Source organism: Sceloporus occidentalis, unplaced genomic scaffold (assembly GCF_023333645.1).
Source record: "Sceloporus occidentalis isolate IW3139 unplaced genomic scaffold, rSceOcc1.0.p SCAF_12, whole genome shotgun sequence".
NCBI classification, from domain to species: domain Eukaryota; kingdom Metazoa; phylum Chordata; class Lepidosauria; order Squamata; family Phrynosomatidae; genus Sceloporus; species Sceloporus occidentalis.
The window spans coordinates 455,272-473,826 of record NW_028316992.1 but is presented as its reverse complement, the minus strand read 5'-3'; the positions used below and the strand labels follow the sequence as shown (position 1 = coordinate 473,826).

At 38.8% G+C, this 18,555-nt stretch overlaps 1 protein-coding gene across 4 annotated transcripts in view; it reads right to left on the bottom strand.

Moving 5' to 3' along the window:
• Nucleotides 1–18,555, bottom strand: part of LPIN1 (lipin 1) — a 112,479-nt gene that overhangs the window by 15,077 nt on the left and 78,847 nt on the right. For all 4 annotated transcript variants that reach the window (XM_089478102.1, XM_089478103.1, XM_089478104.1 and 1 more), the window contains 8 exons: nt 13,316–13,445; nt 10,938–11,262; nt 8,384–8,477; nt 7,194–7,384; nt 6,524–6,617; nt 6,166–6,235; nt 2,936–3,028; nt 982–1,037 (listed from right to left, as the gene is read on the bottom strand). In XM_089478102.1, the coding sequence (XP_089334228.1) occupies nt 982–1,037; nt 2,936–3,028; nt 6,166–6,235; nt 6,524–6,617; nt 7,194–7,384; nt 8,384–8,477; nt 10,938–11,262; nt 13,316–13,445 (1,053 nt within the window). The remainder of the gene's footprint in view (nt 1–981; nt 1,038–2,935; nt 3,029–6,165; nt 6,236–6,523; nt 6,618–7,193; nt 7,385–8,383; nt 8,478–10,937; nt 11,263–13,315; nt 13,446–18,555) is intronic.

Genomic DNA, 18,555 nt, shown 5'->3' with positions numbered 1-18,555 from the left:
TTCTAAGATGACTACTACAAAGAATATCCGAACTGACTTCTTGGCCAAATTGAGTCAACAATACCTAGCAAGCTCAGCTATTTAGCCCTGGGTTATTTTCCAACACAGAGGTCAGACTAAAATATTTAGAGTTAGCTGCTTTCTTAATTAATCCTTGAATCCTTGAAACTGCCATAATAATAATACAGTTCTCTTTTAATAGATGCTTAGGATCTATCCTTGCTTTGCCATACAGTTTGATTTCTAAATATTATGTATAAATAAACTTCAATACTGCCTGTTTCTTTGGGGCACCTCAAAAAAATTAGAACAAAAACCAAGGAACTGCAACCCTTTTGCACAGGATTAGAAACACACATCAGCCTCAATGGCAATAAAACTATGATTCTTTTTTGTTTTATTGTATACATATATGCATGCGGAGAGACAATAATTGTACATCTACCCACATATTTCTAACTTTAGATAGCAAAGCCTTCTTAATATCCTTCTATGGTAAGCTTTTCACACTTTCTAAACAACAATGACTGAGATTGGTGTGATCTAAGACAAATGCTATTCATTCTAAGTGGAGCTTGCTCCACCGTCACCATGTTGAGAATCACTCAAACTGATCCCAAATGACACATAGACATTAATCCTTAAATTATTTTTTTCTGGAGCAGTCCTTCTGCACTATGTAAAAATGCCCTCTTGTAAGTAGATGCAGGATGGTTCTATTAAGTTTATGCCCAAAGCTACGCTGACATAATTACCTTGCTTCACCCCATAACCATGGTGTCTTTTAAGTGTAAAGAAAAAATATAGATTTGACAACCTCTCAGTTGTGTACATAAATCATGGTTTAAATCCCTAATTAGCTAAGAAACTCTTAGTCCATTACTTTCTCAGCCAAATTATTGCACAGGCTTGTTGAGAAGAATGGGGTTAGAATTCTAATGAACTGCAGAAACTGAAGAGCAGAAGAGAAAATGTCAATACCTGTCTGTAATGTCCGACTCTTCCTTCCCACTCAGACCTTGCACAGGATTTGTCTCCTATGAGGAAAGTTAAGAAGAGGAAAATGAATGAAAATCTAGCTGATTCTACAAATTAGACCCACGGACATTGTAGAATTGTCTTGGTGGAATGAAGAAGAGAAACTGAACTGCAGTGCACTATCTCCCCCTACTTTCAGAAAGGAAGAGAAACAGCATGGATGTGCAAAGCTGTTCTCATTGGTGGGCCAAATACAATATGAAGTCAGAGAGCTTCTTCTTGGAAACTGGAGTTTCCCCTTCTCCAGTCTCCCCTGCAAGCCCCCCAAATACCATCCACAAGGTTCTCCAATCCTCTGGAACAGATTTAGGGGGTGCACAGGACAGTGTGGGAAAGAAGGGGCATTGTGCCAGCAGCAGCCTTTCTGCTGGTGAAAAAACTTCAGTGGACACAACCTATTCCTCATCTTTTCCATCCAGCTCACCTGAAGCAATTACATTGCTCCTAAATTCAGTAGAAATCTGCCTTAAGAGTACCAACAGGAATGTGCCCATCACCATCATGCCTTGCATTAAACTTCCCAGGGGCATCTGGATGGGCACTGCTTGAGGCAGAATGCTCTGTCAAATGGATCTTGCCCAAGAACCGCAAGGCAGCTCTTCTGTTGTTAGACAGCAGCTCAGAACACTATTTGAAGGAACATGAAGAAGCTTCTGGAACCATCACTACAAATGACAGCTCAGACAGATTTGATGGCCAGGAGTGTTTACTATCAGCTTTGGCTGATACACCAGCTGCGCCCCTTCCGAGAGCTGGTTGATCTAACGTTGGTTGTGCTGGTAACCTCAAAGCTGGACTTTTGTAATGCACTGTACACTAGGCTGCCTTTGTACCAAGTCTGGAAACTTCAGCTAATTCAAAACATAGCAACCAGTTTGATTGCTGGGACATCCAGGAGGGATCATATTACATTCACTCCACTGGCAGCCAATTAGTTTTTGGGCAAGGTACAAAGTGTTGGTTATTACCTTTAAAGCCCTAAATGGTTTGGGTCTGGTTACCTACAAGATCGCTTCCTCCCATATAATCTGCCCCATATGCTCAGGTCCTCTGGTGGACATTTACTCCAGTCAGACAGGACTAGGTTGGCAACAGTCAGCCAAAGGACTTTTTCTTCAGCAACCCCTAGACTGTGGAATGACCTGCTGGAAGAGGTGCAACAGGTGAATAAGTTGTCCAAATGTAAAAGAGCACTGAAGACCAGTCTCTTCCATCAGGCTTATCCAGATGATTTTTGAACTGCGAATTTTAAATGTAGATTGTTTTCATCTATGTACATCTTATTTGTCTGTTTAAATGGATGTGGATTTTAACTAATTTGTTTCAACTGATCTTGTTTGTTAATTGTTGTTGTTATTATTAATAATAATTAATATATATTAATAATAATAAGAAATTATTATTATTATTATTATTATTATTATTATTATTATTATTATTATTATTATTTGCAGAACTGTATGTCTGCCATTATTATGCAGGATTGCAGAAAGAAGTGCAAAATATTAACCCTGACTACAGAATTTCAGCCTACATTTTTTTAAAAAACAAAAACATGTTGTGCTTCAAAACTGGCCACCAACATTTGAGGAAACACTGTAACTCATCATATGTTTTAACTAGGCTTCAGTACTCTGTGTGGTTTTTTAAACTTCCTCCCAATGAACTAGTTGAGAAACCTGAGTAAAACAGCAAAGGATACTGGATTAATCATGCACAAAAATGTAGATTTGCATAAAAATATATATTTCAATATTCTTTTTTAATGCCAAATTTGGATTTCCCAAACGCCAAGTGAGATACATGAACTTTTTGTTTACATGGGATACATACTTCTCCAAATACAGGCTCTTCTAACCTAGAAGGAAAACTCAGTTCATCTCGTTTTCAAACTTACCTCTTTGATAGAGGTATTCCTCCCTCGCCAAGAAAACCACCATCTTCCACCTTTTTTGGGCATCTTATCCCTCATTATAGAATCCACAGTGGCCTGTGATAAATGGATGGTAACATAAATAATGGAACAGAACAAAAAGGTAATCTAACTCATGCAAACAAAAGTTTAAAAACAAACAAGCAAAGCACACACAATTTAAACTCAGGCAAAGAGAAGCCAAAGGAAACATACTGGCTGTGGTCCACAAATCTTGTCAAAGCAAAACCTAATGGTATCCAGAATTGAGCGGAAATAACTTAAACAAGAACACTTAGGAAATTTGAAAATAAAAATAGAAAATAAAAATGGGAACAAAAAAAGCATAATAAGGCATTAGTATAATGTTTAGGAGAGTGGGGAGAAAGAAGTCTCTACTTTTCAGCTTTTTTTTTAGTAAAAATCATAAAAGGGGTTTTGCTGGTAAGGAACAGAGGTGGGCAAGATGTCCTTGCTTAAATCATAATGAAACTTAGCAAGATGGGCAAGTCAGTGTCTCCTGAAAACTACTCAGCGGTGGAAATAGATGAAAGAGTATAACAGATCCAATTTTTGAATTTCATGATTCCCTTTTGAATTTCTATGATTTCCATGTGCTCAACCTAAATGCCTTCAAGGCACCAGATCCCGTTTGGGGCTATACAAGGTCAGCCTTAGTTAGTACATGGATGGGAGATCGCCAATGAATACCAGATGCTGTGGCCTATATTTCAGAGAAGGAATTGGCACCTCTGAGTATTCCTTGCCTAAGAAAACCCTATGAAATTCATGGGGTCCCCATAAATCAACAGGTAACTTGAAGGCACATACACACACATGATTACCAAGTGGCCACTAGTCACTTATTGATGAAGAAAAAGATTTGTTTTCATAAAAATAATTGGAAATGAATAGCTTATAAATACAGATATCCTTTTATTCTGACAAAAACAAATATAAAAATCAGGTGCATTCAGTATTCACTTCAGTGTGGTTCCTCCATTTTGGAATTTAAGCCACTGTTGCTAGAATTAACTTTTCAGTATATCTACAATTAAAATAAAAACTGCATGTGTTCAAATTCACTTTGAACCAATTGACTTTCTAAAAGAGAAATATTTTAAAACAGAAGGGGGCAAATTTCAGCCCTTCGGCTGGTATGGCAGTTCTGATCTAGCCCTAGCCAGCAGAATCAATGGGAATGGCAATCCAATAACATAACTTGGCCTATCTCTATTTTAAAATATCTGAGCTGATGCACATATGAATCAGCTGAAGAGTGTTACCAACATGTAATGATCTGCATGTATGAATGGAACATCAACTGCAAAACCAGAGATAGAACTCTCCAGATTTCCTCATACCATATTTAATGCTACAGTTTTTCCAAGGAGTCTACTCACATTCACTGGCCAGTTGAAGCAATGTTATGGAACATTTGATGTTCCAGACATTTTTGGACCACAGCTCTCATTATTGTGAATCTTCTGCTATACTGACTAGGGCAGACATATTAGAACCCACTTTCTGACAGACTAATGCTCCCCAATTCTGGCTTACAGTAACAGTTTGAACAAATCAAATAATATGCATTCGTCACTGTCCAAGTAATGAAAGAACTTGTCTAAGCCACGGTAGAGGAAGGAATATGGCATATGGCTCTCGAGGATAAATCAGCCAAGGCTCTAGTAAATCCTGGTCGAACACTATTAACATCATGAAACTATTGTACTAGCTAAGGCTCCTACTCAATTATGAGCAGCTAAACATTTCTATCTCTTGGTAGATATATTTGTATCACAGCCTGCTCAGCCATTGACAAGAATGTATCTGTTGAAATGTTATGGTTAGATCTCTGAATGTTACTGCAGTGTGCAGATCCATCTTCCCTTCAGTAGTAAGGGAAAAGCATGCCAGCTATTCCATCAATTACTCAAATGCTAAGCCACACAAGAGCTAGCCTGGCCTTGCTGAGTGTCATTATGAAACTCTACTCACTGTGAATGGACGATCAACAAGGGGAATGTTAGTAACTTGATATAAGTGAATCTTGTGAAGTTTATTCCATTTTCAAACTGGAATTACTCTAACAGTTATTTTGTCCAGGAGATGCTAAACTCCAATCCTTCTTTCTCCTGAGAGATGATATTACGAAGGCTAAAAAGCCAACTCTACCATCCATCTACAGTACAGAGTTGATAGGGCCACTGTACTCTATATACATTAGTCAAGGTTGTCTTCCTATGAAAAGGGTGTTCAGTTATTAAGATGAACTGTTCAGTCCTAAAGGTTTGCTATGCAAATACAAGTAAAATCCCTAATAACAACACGCTCAATTTCAAGAAAATTATAGATTCTAGGAAGCACTTGTTAATATCCTGGCAGCCCCTGGAGTAAAACAGTCACTGGTATACATAAGCATTTGATATTGCAAACATGGGCCCGTTACAAACAGGAAGGAAAGTACGTGCTCAGCACGTACTAGGGTTAGAAAGGGGCATCTCTTCCAGACGCCCCTAACCCTAGTACAGACTGAGTCCATATGAAATGGTGGCGGCCGTTCCACACAGCCGCTGCCATCTTGACGTAGCGGACGTGCTGTGTCCGCACGTCTCGCCCCGGAAATGATGCCGCAAGTGCACGCTTCGGCACTTGCGGTGTCTCTTCTGGGGCACAGGAAGGAGCACGATTTTCGCGCTCCTTCTTTGCAGCGTCCAGGAACCGCGCCGTTTGGCTGCTGTGGTTTCCAGACGCTGCAACCGGCGGCGGCAGCAGACCGCCGCTTTTCAGCGGTCTGTAACCCACCTTAATGCCCAAATTAAACCAAACTTCAAGAACCTGCAAATAGAAATGTAATTTCAACTACAATTCAACAACAGAAGTTCTTAGATTTCATCCTAGTAAGCAACCCATATTAAACAAACCAAACATGAGTGTGTAAGAGGACAATCCTTTGATAATCCCAAACCCAAGAAAAGAAGGATTACTGGAAAAGGAAAGAAACAGAACCATGTTGCTCCACAGAATGCTTTATCATAACACAATCAAGAATTCAAGGAAGTAAAAGCTTGGATGGGGGAAAAAAAACCCAGAATGAGTCGTTGATTGTGTTCAATACTATCAAATGCCTATGGACACTTATTTTTTGTTGAACAAATGTACCTGTACCTGTACACCCCCCCCCCCCCCCCAAATGCTTCCTTAGTCAATCTCACCTTTGGCAAAGGTTTCTGGAATGCCTGCATTGCCAGCAGGAGAGGAGCTGCTGTTGTCCAGTTGTAATATCTAGAGGATCAGAAAAGTTTATATACCTTTGTTAACATCTACAAAACATTACATGCCTTGAACTATGTCAGCAAATATTTATAACGTGGATTAATAAATACAAAGGTATTCCATTAAATCCAATATGGGCCTTCACTATAACAACTGAGAACAAGATTAAGAGTGCCTCAGAATTCGAAATCTTTGTTGGACTTCCACAACAGCTGTCAATATGAAAATGGCATCAAGTATTCTTAGATGCTGTTTCTGGCAAAATACACTCATTTTTTCCTGCTGAGCTATACTTACTTGCTTCCAATCTTAACCACAAGGTTAGGGTCATCAATGATAGCTGGATTGTCCACAAACTGCTGATATGTGACTTCTTGTTCCAAAAACCTCTCTGTTTGGAGGACAAATGAAAATGCACATGAACTACAAAGAATTGGCCAAACTAAAGCTGATATATACAGCTGAGTCAATACCGTTCTTTTACTACTCCAAGTTGAGTCTCCTTTATCTGAAATGCTTGGAATCAGAAGAGGTTTGGATTTCAGATTTATTTTTTATTTTGGAATATTGCATATATGTATATAATGTGATATTTTGGAGATAGGACCAAAGTCATACACCTTATGCACATAGCCTGAAAGTAATTTCATACAATACTTTTAATAATTTTGTGCAGTGAAAGTTTGTGTATATTAAACCATTTGAAAGTAAAGGCGTCACTATCTCAACCAACCATTTAAAAAGTTTTGGTTTTTGGAGAATTTTGATATTCCAGATAAAGGAGACTCAACCTATATTTGTCATAGCATGTGCTTTCATTTTTATTTTTATTTTGACATGTTAAATCATGCCTTACCATAGCACAGCCACAAGAGGTCATTGTATAATTTTCCAGAAAAGATTAGATTATTTTTTTAAAAGCAAGGCATGGTTATAAAATGTTAAGCACTGAAGTTCTGTTGCACACCTTTTGATATTTCTTTGCTGTCCCCAAGTCCTCCACAAAGTGAAATGGCAATGGATGGCAAATCTCTTATTCCATCTGAGGTACTTTCTACGCCACTATCAATGCCTGAGCTTCCGACTGATTGGGGGGACTGATTCGCCGAGCGGGATCCATTTTCAGTCATGTTCTTCAAATGGGTGGCATTATCATCACTAAGGATAGAAGAACCGTTATTTGCATCTTCTTCCTTCTCATCCATACATTTCACTCATCTTACACAACTAAACCTGTATCGTATTGGTATAGATGCTCTACTAGCTATTATGTTGCCCTTCCCAACCGGGTGCCTTCCAGATATTTGGGACACCAGCATTTCTGACCATTGACCCTAGGGTTGATGGGAGTTGATGTCTGAAACATCTGGATCATATTAGGTTGAGGATGTCTGTTTTACACTTTTCTGTATTTAAAGGGTCCATTCATATGCCACAATTACAGTGCCACTTTAACTGCCATGGCTTCATCCTACGAAATCTTGGCATTTATACTTTGATCAGAGGTGCCAGAGAAGCATTCCGAGTGAGAATTCAAATGCTCTTCCCTAAAATACCAATCCCAGGATTCCTCAGAATGTAACCATAGCAAATAAAGTAGAATAATAGTGCTTAATTCTGTAGCATGAATGGGCCCAAGGGCATTTAGGTTCATTCATTCTGGTGCTTTTTGATATTTCCATTTACCAGGACTGGGCAACATATGATTTTCCTTTAGATAGATCATAATACATATTAGAACCAGGCATTTGTTATTCTTTAAACAAGCTATATTTACAGACATTATAGCTATAGATGTAAACCTGAAAATGTGGTGCCTGATATTTTTTATGTGGTTCTTCATGATCAAAAAGTTTCCATTTGTTGTCCTGTATCTTTCCTTTGCTAATCTGGAACTTCTGCTTTCCTAACCAAGTAATATTCAAAAAAACACTGAGAATATGAAATAAAAACACTTGTTAACAGATTCAAGGCAACTTATTGTGTCAGATTACACAATTCCAAGGAAGTACTACAGAAAAACAGACTTGTGTAACTGGGCACAACATCCTCCAGCAGGGGGAAATTTGAACTTTCATTTTAATAAGAAGAAAATAAAAGCATACACAACATGCTTTGTCGAGAGAAGATAATATTGTAAATTATTACCAAACGTACTTTTTAGGAAAATAGAGTGCAGCAACCTCTGGTTCCATGTCTGTGAGGTCATCTAAATAGACACCATCAGCACCAAGATGCCGGTTCCGCTTATCTGTGGAACGCACAAACAATGTGATCAATCCCAAAAGTAATTTTCCCCCCTTTAAAAGGAAATCACATTCTTCTTGCCAATTTTTTTTAAAGTCTTTAAAAATAAAATATCTGATTCTCAGTGCTTATAACAGCCATCATCTACATCCAAGTCATATACTGAAGAATTTGCTATAAGAATTTATTTACAATATTTGTATGTTTCCCTACTGGTTTATTGATTTATCCTAGTGAGAAGCAGCATGGTGTAGTGATTTTAATGTTGGACTAGCCAACACTCAGCCATGGAAAACCACTGGGTGACCTTGGGCATTTCACATTCTCTCAGCCTCAGAGGAAGACAAAGGCAAACCTTCCCTGAAGAAATCTTGAAAAGAAAACCCTACAATAGGTCTGCCTTAAGGTCACCATAAGTCAGGAATGACTTGAAGGCACACAACAACAACAACAACTTTTCCCCAATGCTAGGACCCAAAATGGCTCAGAACTTCATTAAAAAAAAAAGATAATAACTAAGAAGACAAAAAGGTAAAATATTAAAATGCAATTAAACATATGTTAAAAGATTACTGTATTAAGAAGATTTTTTAAAACACATTGATAAAAAAGATCCCAACACAGCCTATCCTCCCTCAGAAGTATGTACCACAACTTAGCAAAACCAACAATAACAACCAATACCAAAGGTGATCTGAGTGGGTGACAATAAAAGTTAATGAAAATTAAATATAGAAAGCAAGCAAGAGGTTACCAGAAGTTGAATAATTTACAGCAAACTTCTATCCAGATTTACTAATGAATTGATTGAACAAAATATACATATAGGTTGAGTCTCCCTTATCAGAAATGTTTGAGTCAAAAGTGTTTTAGATTTTGGAATATTTTCCCATAGACCCAAAATTGGATCCAAGTCTAAACATGATAGTCATTTAGGTTTTGTATATACCTTACACACATAACTCGAAGGCAATTTTATACATAATATTTTTAATACTTTTGTGCATGCAACAGTTTGTGTAAACGGAACCATCAGAAAGCAAAGCTGTCACTATCTCAGCCACCCATGTGAACAATTTTAGATTTTGGAGTATTTCGGATTTTGGAATTCCAGATAAAGGATACTCAACCTGTACTCCTTATGAAAAGATTTCTTACGGTGATGTGAAATAAAAGCATACAGAACATACATATAAAATGATTTTTAAAAGCTATCATATCAATATAAAGATGCATACACATCACATATACACAGGAATAGAAATAGACAGATGAAAATAAAATTAATCTTGAACAAATTGGGTGAAAAGAATATTTCTATCATGCCCCAAACGCTCAAAAGGCTGTCCTGGGATAAGGGATTTTGAAGGGTCCAGGCACACTAAATGTCCTTTTCTGAGTGGACTCCACATTGATCGGAAGAGAGTATGACACCACTAGAAGGACACCTCCTAAAGATCAAAGAGCTTGGGAAGGAGATGTACACAAACAGCCCAGTCACAAAGCAAACAGACAAAAACAGCTTCTAAAGAGGAAGTAGCATGGACCCTATGATGCCATTTGAGATTTTGAAAACTTGCACTTGCACTGTTAGCTGAGTAAAAATCAGTTTTTATGAAATATGGTCGCACAGCACATGACTGCACTTTTGCTGAGGTAAGCATGGGAGGGTATGGTGGAATGTGGGAACCCCTAAGTTCCTGAAACGAAGTGAACAAAAATACAGTTTGCAGAGGTGAGGAGAAGCTTGGCTTGATCTGCATGGGAAAAGTGAGGGAGGAGCAAGGCCAGGTGAGGCTCTTTGCAGCACCTTAGCTAGGGGACACTGAGAGGTGTGGTCACACTGCCCTCACCTCCTGACCTGAAGATCCAGTCCATGCCAATCTCACATCCTTGTAGTAAGGAATTATCAATAATCCAGAAAAGAACCAGTGAAAGGATGCAACCTAGAAAGTTTTGCATTTAGCCTGCAGCTGGAGGTTCACCATCCCTAAACTTAGGTCCAAAACACGCTGCAGAAATAATCCAGTTTAAGACCGCTTTAACTGACCTAGCTCAGTACTAGGGAATTCTGGGAATTGTAGTTTGTTGTGGCACCAGAGCTCTCTGACAGAGAAGGCTAAATGTCTCACAAAACTACAGTTCCCAGAATTCCCTAGTATTGATCTAGAGCAGTTAAAGCGGTCTCAAACTGGATTGTTTCTACAGTGTGTTTTGGACCAGTTTGCAACCTAGGTTCAAACTGAGGAAAAGACCTCCCTCTCTTCCTTTTTTTTTCTCTGTGTAAGACTAAGGTCATGGTGCTGTTTCCATAGAAGGCAAATTGCTTTCTCTCTTACTTTTCTTTCTACGAAAGTCAATTTGTTTCTCCAATTACAAATAGTTTCAACTTTCATAATCCCTGGGTATATTGTTTTTCTTTTAAATTGCACCTGGACAATGTGAAAAACAAAGCCATATATACCTTTTTTCCTGGAGGGAGAATCTGTTTTGCTCACTGGATGCATCAAACTTGTCGAAGCCTGTTTTACTTCTTCACTTGCAGGGAGTGGAGGTGCAGCTGCCCCTAAAGTGTCTACATCTGGCTCATATAGCTCAGGTACAGCTGCTCTCCGGTGCTCAGCTTCTTCCAGAGCTATCACTGTATAGTCCCGTTCAAGGATGGTTAAGGCAGATATGCTCGGAAGCTCTTCTGAAATATTACTCGGAATGACTCGGAAGTGTGTGTTTTCCGAGGGACTCACATTCACTGTCGTGCTGGATTCTTTTGGCTTGAGCGAAGCAGACATCTAGAAAGGAAAAATCAAATACACAATTTTTAAAAAAGGTTTGAGGGACATGAAGAAGGTTAAAAAAGTACACCGAATGTTGCTTTCATACCACACTACCCGGTTGTCATTAAGTAACAAATCGAATCACGTTTAGGATTGTTTCAACATACAGTTGTGCCTTGGTATCCACTGAGGTTTGGTTCCAGGGCCCCCTGTGGATACCAAAATCTGTGGATTCTCAAGTTTCATTAAATACAATGGACAGTAAAATAGTATTCCTGATATAAAATAGCAAAATCAAGGATTGCTTTTTGGAATTTGTACCTTTTTGGAATATTTTCAAGCCATGGATACTTGATATGGAGGGCTGATTATATAAACAAACCTGGGTTTGCTGCTGAATGCATGGTCTGCAAAAGAAGCTGCAGCCAACCTGTTTTCACTACTGAAAGCAGCTGTACTTATAGTCATGTTTCAAACACCTATGGATGGGAGTCTGCCTGGGGATGCCCACATACTTTGCCTTGAGTTCCATGGTGGAAGGAAAGTGGAGTGTAAATTTAATCTTTTTGTTGATACACTTTTTTTTTGGGGGGGGGGGGTGGCTGTATCTATCCTGTGGCAGTGATCCAGGGCTCTAACCAGAATATGTTATTGGGAAAAACTGGAAAAACCACACAATCTTAGTGGTCATGTAAATTTACTAAGATCATATGCACGTGGGATAAACCAAGAATCTCTCATCTTCACCACAAGTATGTTTTCTTTTACAGGGTTTGGTAATGTGAAGATCCAATCCTTGCTAGGCAAAGGGATAAAAATAAACATGGGAAACCAAGTCCCATTACATACAATGGCATAATAAAATAGTATCCCTTGTATAAAATGATAAGATCAAGGTTTGCTTACTGGAAATTTTAAAAAATATATTTCAAACTGTGAATAGTTGAATCCATGGATAAAGAATCTGTGGATACAGAGGGCGGACTATATCCTTCTTAGAATGAGGCCCCAGAACTGAATATAGTACTCCAGATGATGTACACCTGACCAGCAGACCATAGTGAGACTATTAAATAAATAATAATAAATTTATTATTTCTATACCGCGCCTTCCAAAGATCAGGGCGGTTTACAGCAGGAGAATACAACAATTTACATAACAATAACATAACACTGCATATTTCAAATACATCACAATATCAGTAGCAATACATCTCAATAATAAAAAGGCAACAATACAGTTATCAATATAACATCAATGCCTATTACTTTCCTTGACTTGAAGACTATGTCATACCACTTCAAGTTACTATTTTGGAGGGGGGGGGGGGGGACAGGAAAACATGGATATTTTGGCATTTGCAAGGATTATGGTCTGGAGAAAGAGGTCAAGAGGTGGAAAATTTGTCCCTGGCTTCCACACTGCCCCTCTGTCCAGTTTATCTGAAAAAGCAAGAATTAGAAATTATAGGCCTAAATCCAATTGCTAGTGTGTAAATTAAAGCAGACTTGAATTAATGAGGGCTTCGGAAATCAACACTTATGTAATGTCCACAGACTCAATAGGTCTACTCTATTTGGGACTAGCACTTTAAGCTCACCATTTGAAATGCTCTTGTATAAACCGTACTTTGTCCTGGTTTACACAAACTGACAAGCTAAAAGAAAAAGGTGCAATGAAAACAAATGCTTGTGATCTCTTCACAGCCACTCCAGAGGAAGAGACTGGAGGAAGAAGTGCACAGATCCATGCTTAATAAACATAACACTAAGCCTGGCCTGGGGAACTTGTGCTCTTCCAGATACTAAACTCCAGTTCCCAACTGTCCTAGACAGACTGGCCAATTGCAAGTAGTAGTTCATCAACATCTGGAGGGCCAAAGCTACTCCCCCACTTGCACTAAGCCATGGTTAAGCATTGTGTCAGGATTCTCCCAAAATATCTGACTTGAACCTTCCTAGCTCTGTGTCAGTTTCAGTCAGTCAGCCTTAACAACAAATTAAAATTAGATACTTCGTCAACCTCATTTGAAAACATTTGGTCCTGTTTTATGTTCTGTTCTCTTACCTTTGTGGCTTGAGGTAGTTCTCCCCAGTCCCAATGCATTTGGGGATTACTCTTCTGAATACCCCTGTCCAAAGATTTGTTGACTAGCTCTGAATCACTTTTAGGAGTGGGAGGACGGGACCCTGAAGGGCTGCAAAAAAAGAAGGGGGGAGGGAAGAGAAAGTAGAAAAGACAGGAGAAAGGAGGAGAGATATTAACACACCACCTCATACCAATTTGTTGTGTGCTTTGATTAGAGTGTTAGTGCCACTCTGAACCTAAACATGCCAAAAGCATTTCTTACCTATATAAAATAATAAATAATAAGATAAAGGCCTACTCCAAGAGATAGCAGCCGAGCACAAAACATGAGAAGAAAAGGCTAGATGTCAAGCACCATGAGATCAGATGCTCAGCACTCCAAAAATGATGCCAGAGCACTTAAGCCATCCAGCTAGCCTGCCTTCATCCAATAGCTTTTCAGGATTATATCTCCATGTAAGGACCAGATTATAGTCTTGGCTACACATGCTAGGTTGCTATTGGGACCATCAATTGAAACTAAGCTCACTGAACTCTTCTGATGGATAGCTAGGGATTGGCTACAATATGAATTCTCAAAAGAGTTTTAAACACTGTTAGATGGGGATGAATTTCCTTTGTTTAAATGGGACACAAACTCCCAAGGAAGTACGATAAGGGCAATAGCTCAATAATTGGTAATTTGTTCAAGTATGCTTCCTTTTTCCCAGTCCTTCTTCAGTGGAATAAGGTCCACCAAGGGTAATTCATTCAGATGACCCACTGGAAGACAGTAGTCCTATTTATGTATTCTAAATCTGTGTGGGTTAAAGACACGAGAAGGGACAGCATGCTAGCTCCACCTTCTTTGTTACAATTTCCACAAACCTCAGGAATTTTTCTGAATATAACTGTCTGTGTAAGCCATGGATATACTCAATGTATATTGGAAATACTGGAAAATCATCATTCCCAATCACACAGAGAATATTCATGAGTAACGCCAGCTCTCTCCTATTCAGTTACTGTACATGTGTGGAAAACAATGCAATGCAGGGTAGAACAACTAGCATACTCTCTCCCTATGTAAGCATATACTCCACGTGGAAGCTGAACACTTGAATAGGCTTCGAGAAAAAGCCTATCTGGTGTACTGGCCATATACATATACAGGCGGGCAGACATGTGGGCTCTTGAACCAAGGAAGAGGGCATCGGGATTCACGTGCACTGATTACTGGCCATCACATCCTACCTCCTACCTCTGCTCCATTGCATCGGCCCTCCTCTTCCTTCCCTCCTTCCTCCTCCTGCCACAATCGGATCTCTCCCCGGCATTTTATCCCTATTGCTGTTCCCTGAGTGTGAATGGCAATAGGGATAAAAGACCACAGAGAGATTTGATCATGGAAAATATATGTAAATAACCCAGTTTCCACACCGGGTTATTTCCTAGTGTGAATGGGCCCTTAGTGTCTTTCTTCTTCTTCTTTTTGTACATGCAGACAGAAAAAACACAGTGCAAAAAAAGAAATGTGTGAACCAGGCTCTCACTGAAAAAAAATCACATGGATTACAAGCCATGTGGACACTATTTTGCTTTGCCAAACAAAATCTGCTACTGTTCTGCGTAATAAATTGCATATTTACATAAAAGGATGTTTTAAGCAAGTAAATATATAACAACAGTAGAGATGAACTGTTGAGAGGGAAGGAGGGAATTGTTGCCTTGGTTCCATTTCTTTGCACAGACACAAACAAAAACAAAAACACAGGTGAGCAGTGGAATCAGAACTCATAGCAATTATACTCTGTTTAGGCAATCAAAGCACAGTGTAGCTGCTACATAAACTCTGTTTAAGAGGAAAATCTTTGCTGATCCTGAGAAAATGAGAAACCACAATTTTTCTAGTCACATGCAAAACTATAAGGTATCATTTGTCAGTCCCAAGATATTTTTTCAATCTGCAAGTGCATAAATTGTTCAAATTGCATAGCTGTAGTGTACAGTCTCTGCCACCAGGTTTCAGAGTCCCTGTTAACATCATTATCAAATGACAACAACTGTCCAGTGGCACAGAGATGGTTAATTTGCATTTACTATGGCTTGCTAGTTTCATTTTAGCTTGATGTTTAAAGGCTTAGAAAGAACCTATAGCTGGGAACGGACTCAGGAAATTACTTTTACTGCTACCCACCTATTTGTACAGTTCTCACAGTGACTGTGATGGGAAATGGGTCACATCTGCACATTCTTGTTTCCTTTCCTAATTCTTTTTTATTTAACCCTTAGAATTAATCTTCCACTGGGCTTGCCCTGAGGTGGGGTGAGCCAGCCAGCCACAGGGAATTGAATTGAATGTTTAGGGGGGCCATTCTGCCCTTTGCAAAGACGGTATGCTGACCCCATCAACTGAAAGACTGGGATATTTGTTCTGCTGTAGAGCACCCACTGTATCATCTATCAACATACTGGTAAATATTATCTTACAAGAGAGATGAGTGTCAGTTTTAAGCACCAAATGAGATCTCCAGGAAACCTGGAATTACAGCCAGTTCCACCCACAGAGCAGCAGCTGAACTATAATAGCTGCATCATCATCATCATGCATGGATTTTAAACCATTAGAAACACTGGATGGATTGTTTGTGCACTTTTGATCAATCAAGGATTCCTCCTGTACTTGTTGTGTGTGTTTCACAAAGGGAAAATATACAAATTTTTGTGCAAATTATGGAAATTATGGGTATTTTATGCAAATTGTGGAATACGTGACAACCCTCCCCATCATCGCTCACTGTCTCAGTCTCATTCTGGAGTTGAAATATTTTTCAAGGGATAAGAAACTCTTAACAGCCTGTCTAACCTACTAAGAGAACCTGTGTCATGAAGAACAAGTACAGTAATGTAGTGAGCTTTCTTTGCAACTCCACCCTAGATATGTATCCCTTCCTCTGTACAGAACACACTTTTACAAAAACATGTTCTGGATCTGGAACAATGAAGTTCCCCCCTCATTTTACACAAGGTTTGTACCTGCTGATCAGAGTATAAGTATCTGAAACTGCACATATGGTTACTCGGATAGAAGGAATGATGCCATTTTCTGATTTAATACACCATGTATTATCTCTGAATGAAATAAAAGCAAAGGGGTTAAATGTGTATGGTGAAAATCAGCTGGTTGTCAAATTTCTGGAAAGGAATGATGGAGAGCTTGTATAGAAGATCCCTTTTCTCTTTTTGTATTGCTATAAGTGAAAAACTCCATTAAAGGTTTCTACAATAGTGCAGAAGTCAATATTGGCTAAGTAAAATATATGCAGATTTTAAACACTTCTGGTAGGGGAATTACCCAACAGTAACATTATTATTAATAATTAATCAGAATGTACTTTAGGTTCTTTGATAATATTGTTTGCTACCTGGTTGGTTATGTTGACCTAATAAAAGACAGCTGGTCTGCATTCTACAAATAAACTTTTAGTACTTCAGATATGATAGGGTGCTTCACCATCACTGTTCAGAGAATGGCTGAAATTTTAAGGATAAATAACAATATTTTCCAGAAATAGAAGAACACACATAGTTTTGATAAAACATAGCTCCCATTATTGCCTTCATGAAGCCTACATAAAGTTGGGAGAATAAATATGTAAAAGCCTTCCTCCGTGTGAAATGTATTCTAAGATGCACCTACATTATAGAAATGATGCAGTCTGACACTACTTTAAGTATTCTAGTTCCGTCCTATGGAATCCTGGGATTTATAGTTTTACAAGGGCTTTAGCCTTCTCTGCCCAAGCGTTCACAAAACTAGAAATCCCAGGATTCTATAGGTTGGAGCCATGGCAGTTAAAGTGGTGTCAGACTGTATTAATTGAACAGTGCACATACACCTTCTATCTTTGCATATATAATTCTATTCATTTCTGAAATATGCATTTGCACTTTAACAATCATGTTTATATATTGCTCAAAGGTGACTACTTTATCTACTCCTGTTTAAGGGTCAGTTGTTGTCTTCCATACATTTAAAGGTATATGAAAGCTGTTATTTAATAGAGTTAGGAACACAGGTATACACAAAGCTACGTATAAGGTACAGTTATACCTTAAGTCCAAAACACACTGCACAAATAACCCAGTTTGACACCACTTTAATTGCCCTGGCTCAGAGCTAGGGAATCCTGGGAATTATATTTTATTGTGATTCCAGAGCCCTCTGACAGATGTCTCACAAAACTACAGTTCCCGAAATCCCCTACCATTGAGTCAGGGCAGTTAAAGCAGTCTCAGACTGAATTATTTCTGCAGTGTGTTTTGGATCTCAGTTAACATGGTCTTTATGTCCCTGGGTATATTTCTTTAACAGAAAATTTGGTACCAGAAACTGTAAAAGCAGGCAAAGAACAGGAAAGTTTCCTACATCATTAAAAAAAAAAAGAGCACTTAAAGAGCATAAATAATAAAATAATAATAAATAAAATTTTTATTTATATACCGCCCTTCCAACAGATCAGGGCGGTTAACAGCACGTTAAAAACAGTACAATAAAAACATTAATACAGAACAGGTTCAATATAAAAAAACCCAGAAAAGCCCCGAGTTAGCCTATCCCCTTGCCAGTGAAGAGGGAGGAGGCCCAGTGGACTTTAGTCGGGGAATGCATCACTAAAGAGGAAGGTCTTTAAATCCCTCCTAATGCATGATTGCATTAGCAAACTTTTAATCAGATAAGCCTTGGATTTGTAAATTAAAACTTTTAAATCCACTTGAAGGTTTCTTCCACAATGCAACCAAGGATAATCTTCTTTCACCAGCTTACACTTTTCTTATGATTCCAACTTCTAGTGGCCAAACTTATAGGTCTATGCTTTTTTAACATACTGGGATATCTGGTGAGGCAAGTTTAGAGCCGGTATAGACTGGCACAATACGGCAGCGGTTTCACAGCGGTGTAAAAGTGTGGTGTTCAGACCCCCACATTGCCAAGAAGCTGCACAGCTGACTGCACATGCGGCGGCTTCACAGTATGTCAGCAGCATGACATTTAGAGGCTGTGCACCACCACAGCCCTGCAAAGCTTTGGTGGGGCAGGAAAAGCTGTAGCAAAAAGGAGCTGCTCAAACTTTGTTTATTGCATTATTTACTGTGGACATGCTCTGCAACCCAAAACCAAAAGTTTGTGTTTCTCCAGCCTTCCTTCACTATCCTCTTAATGTTGATGCTGTTAAAAG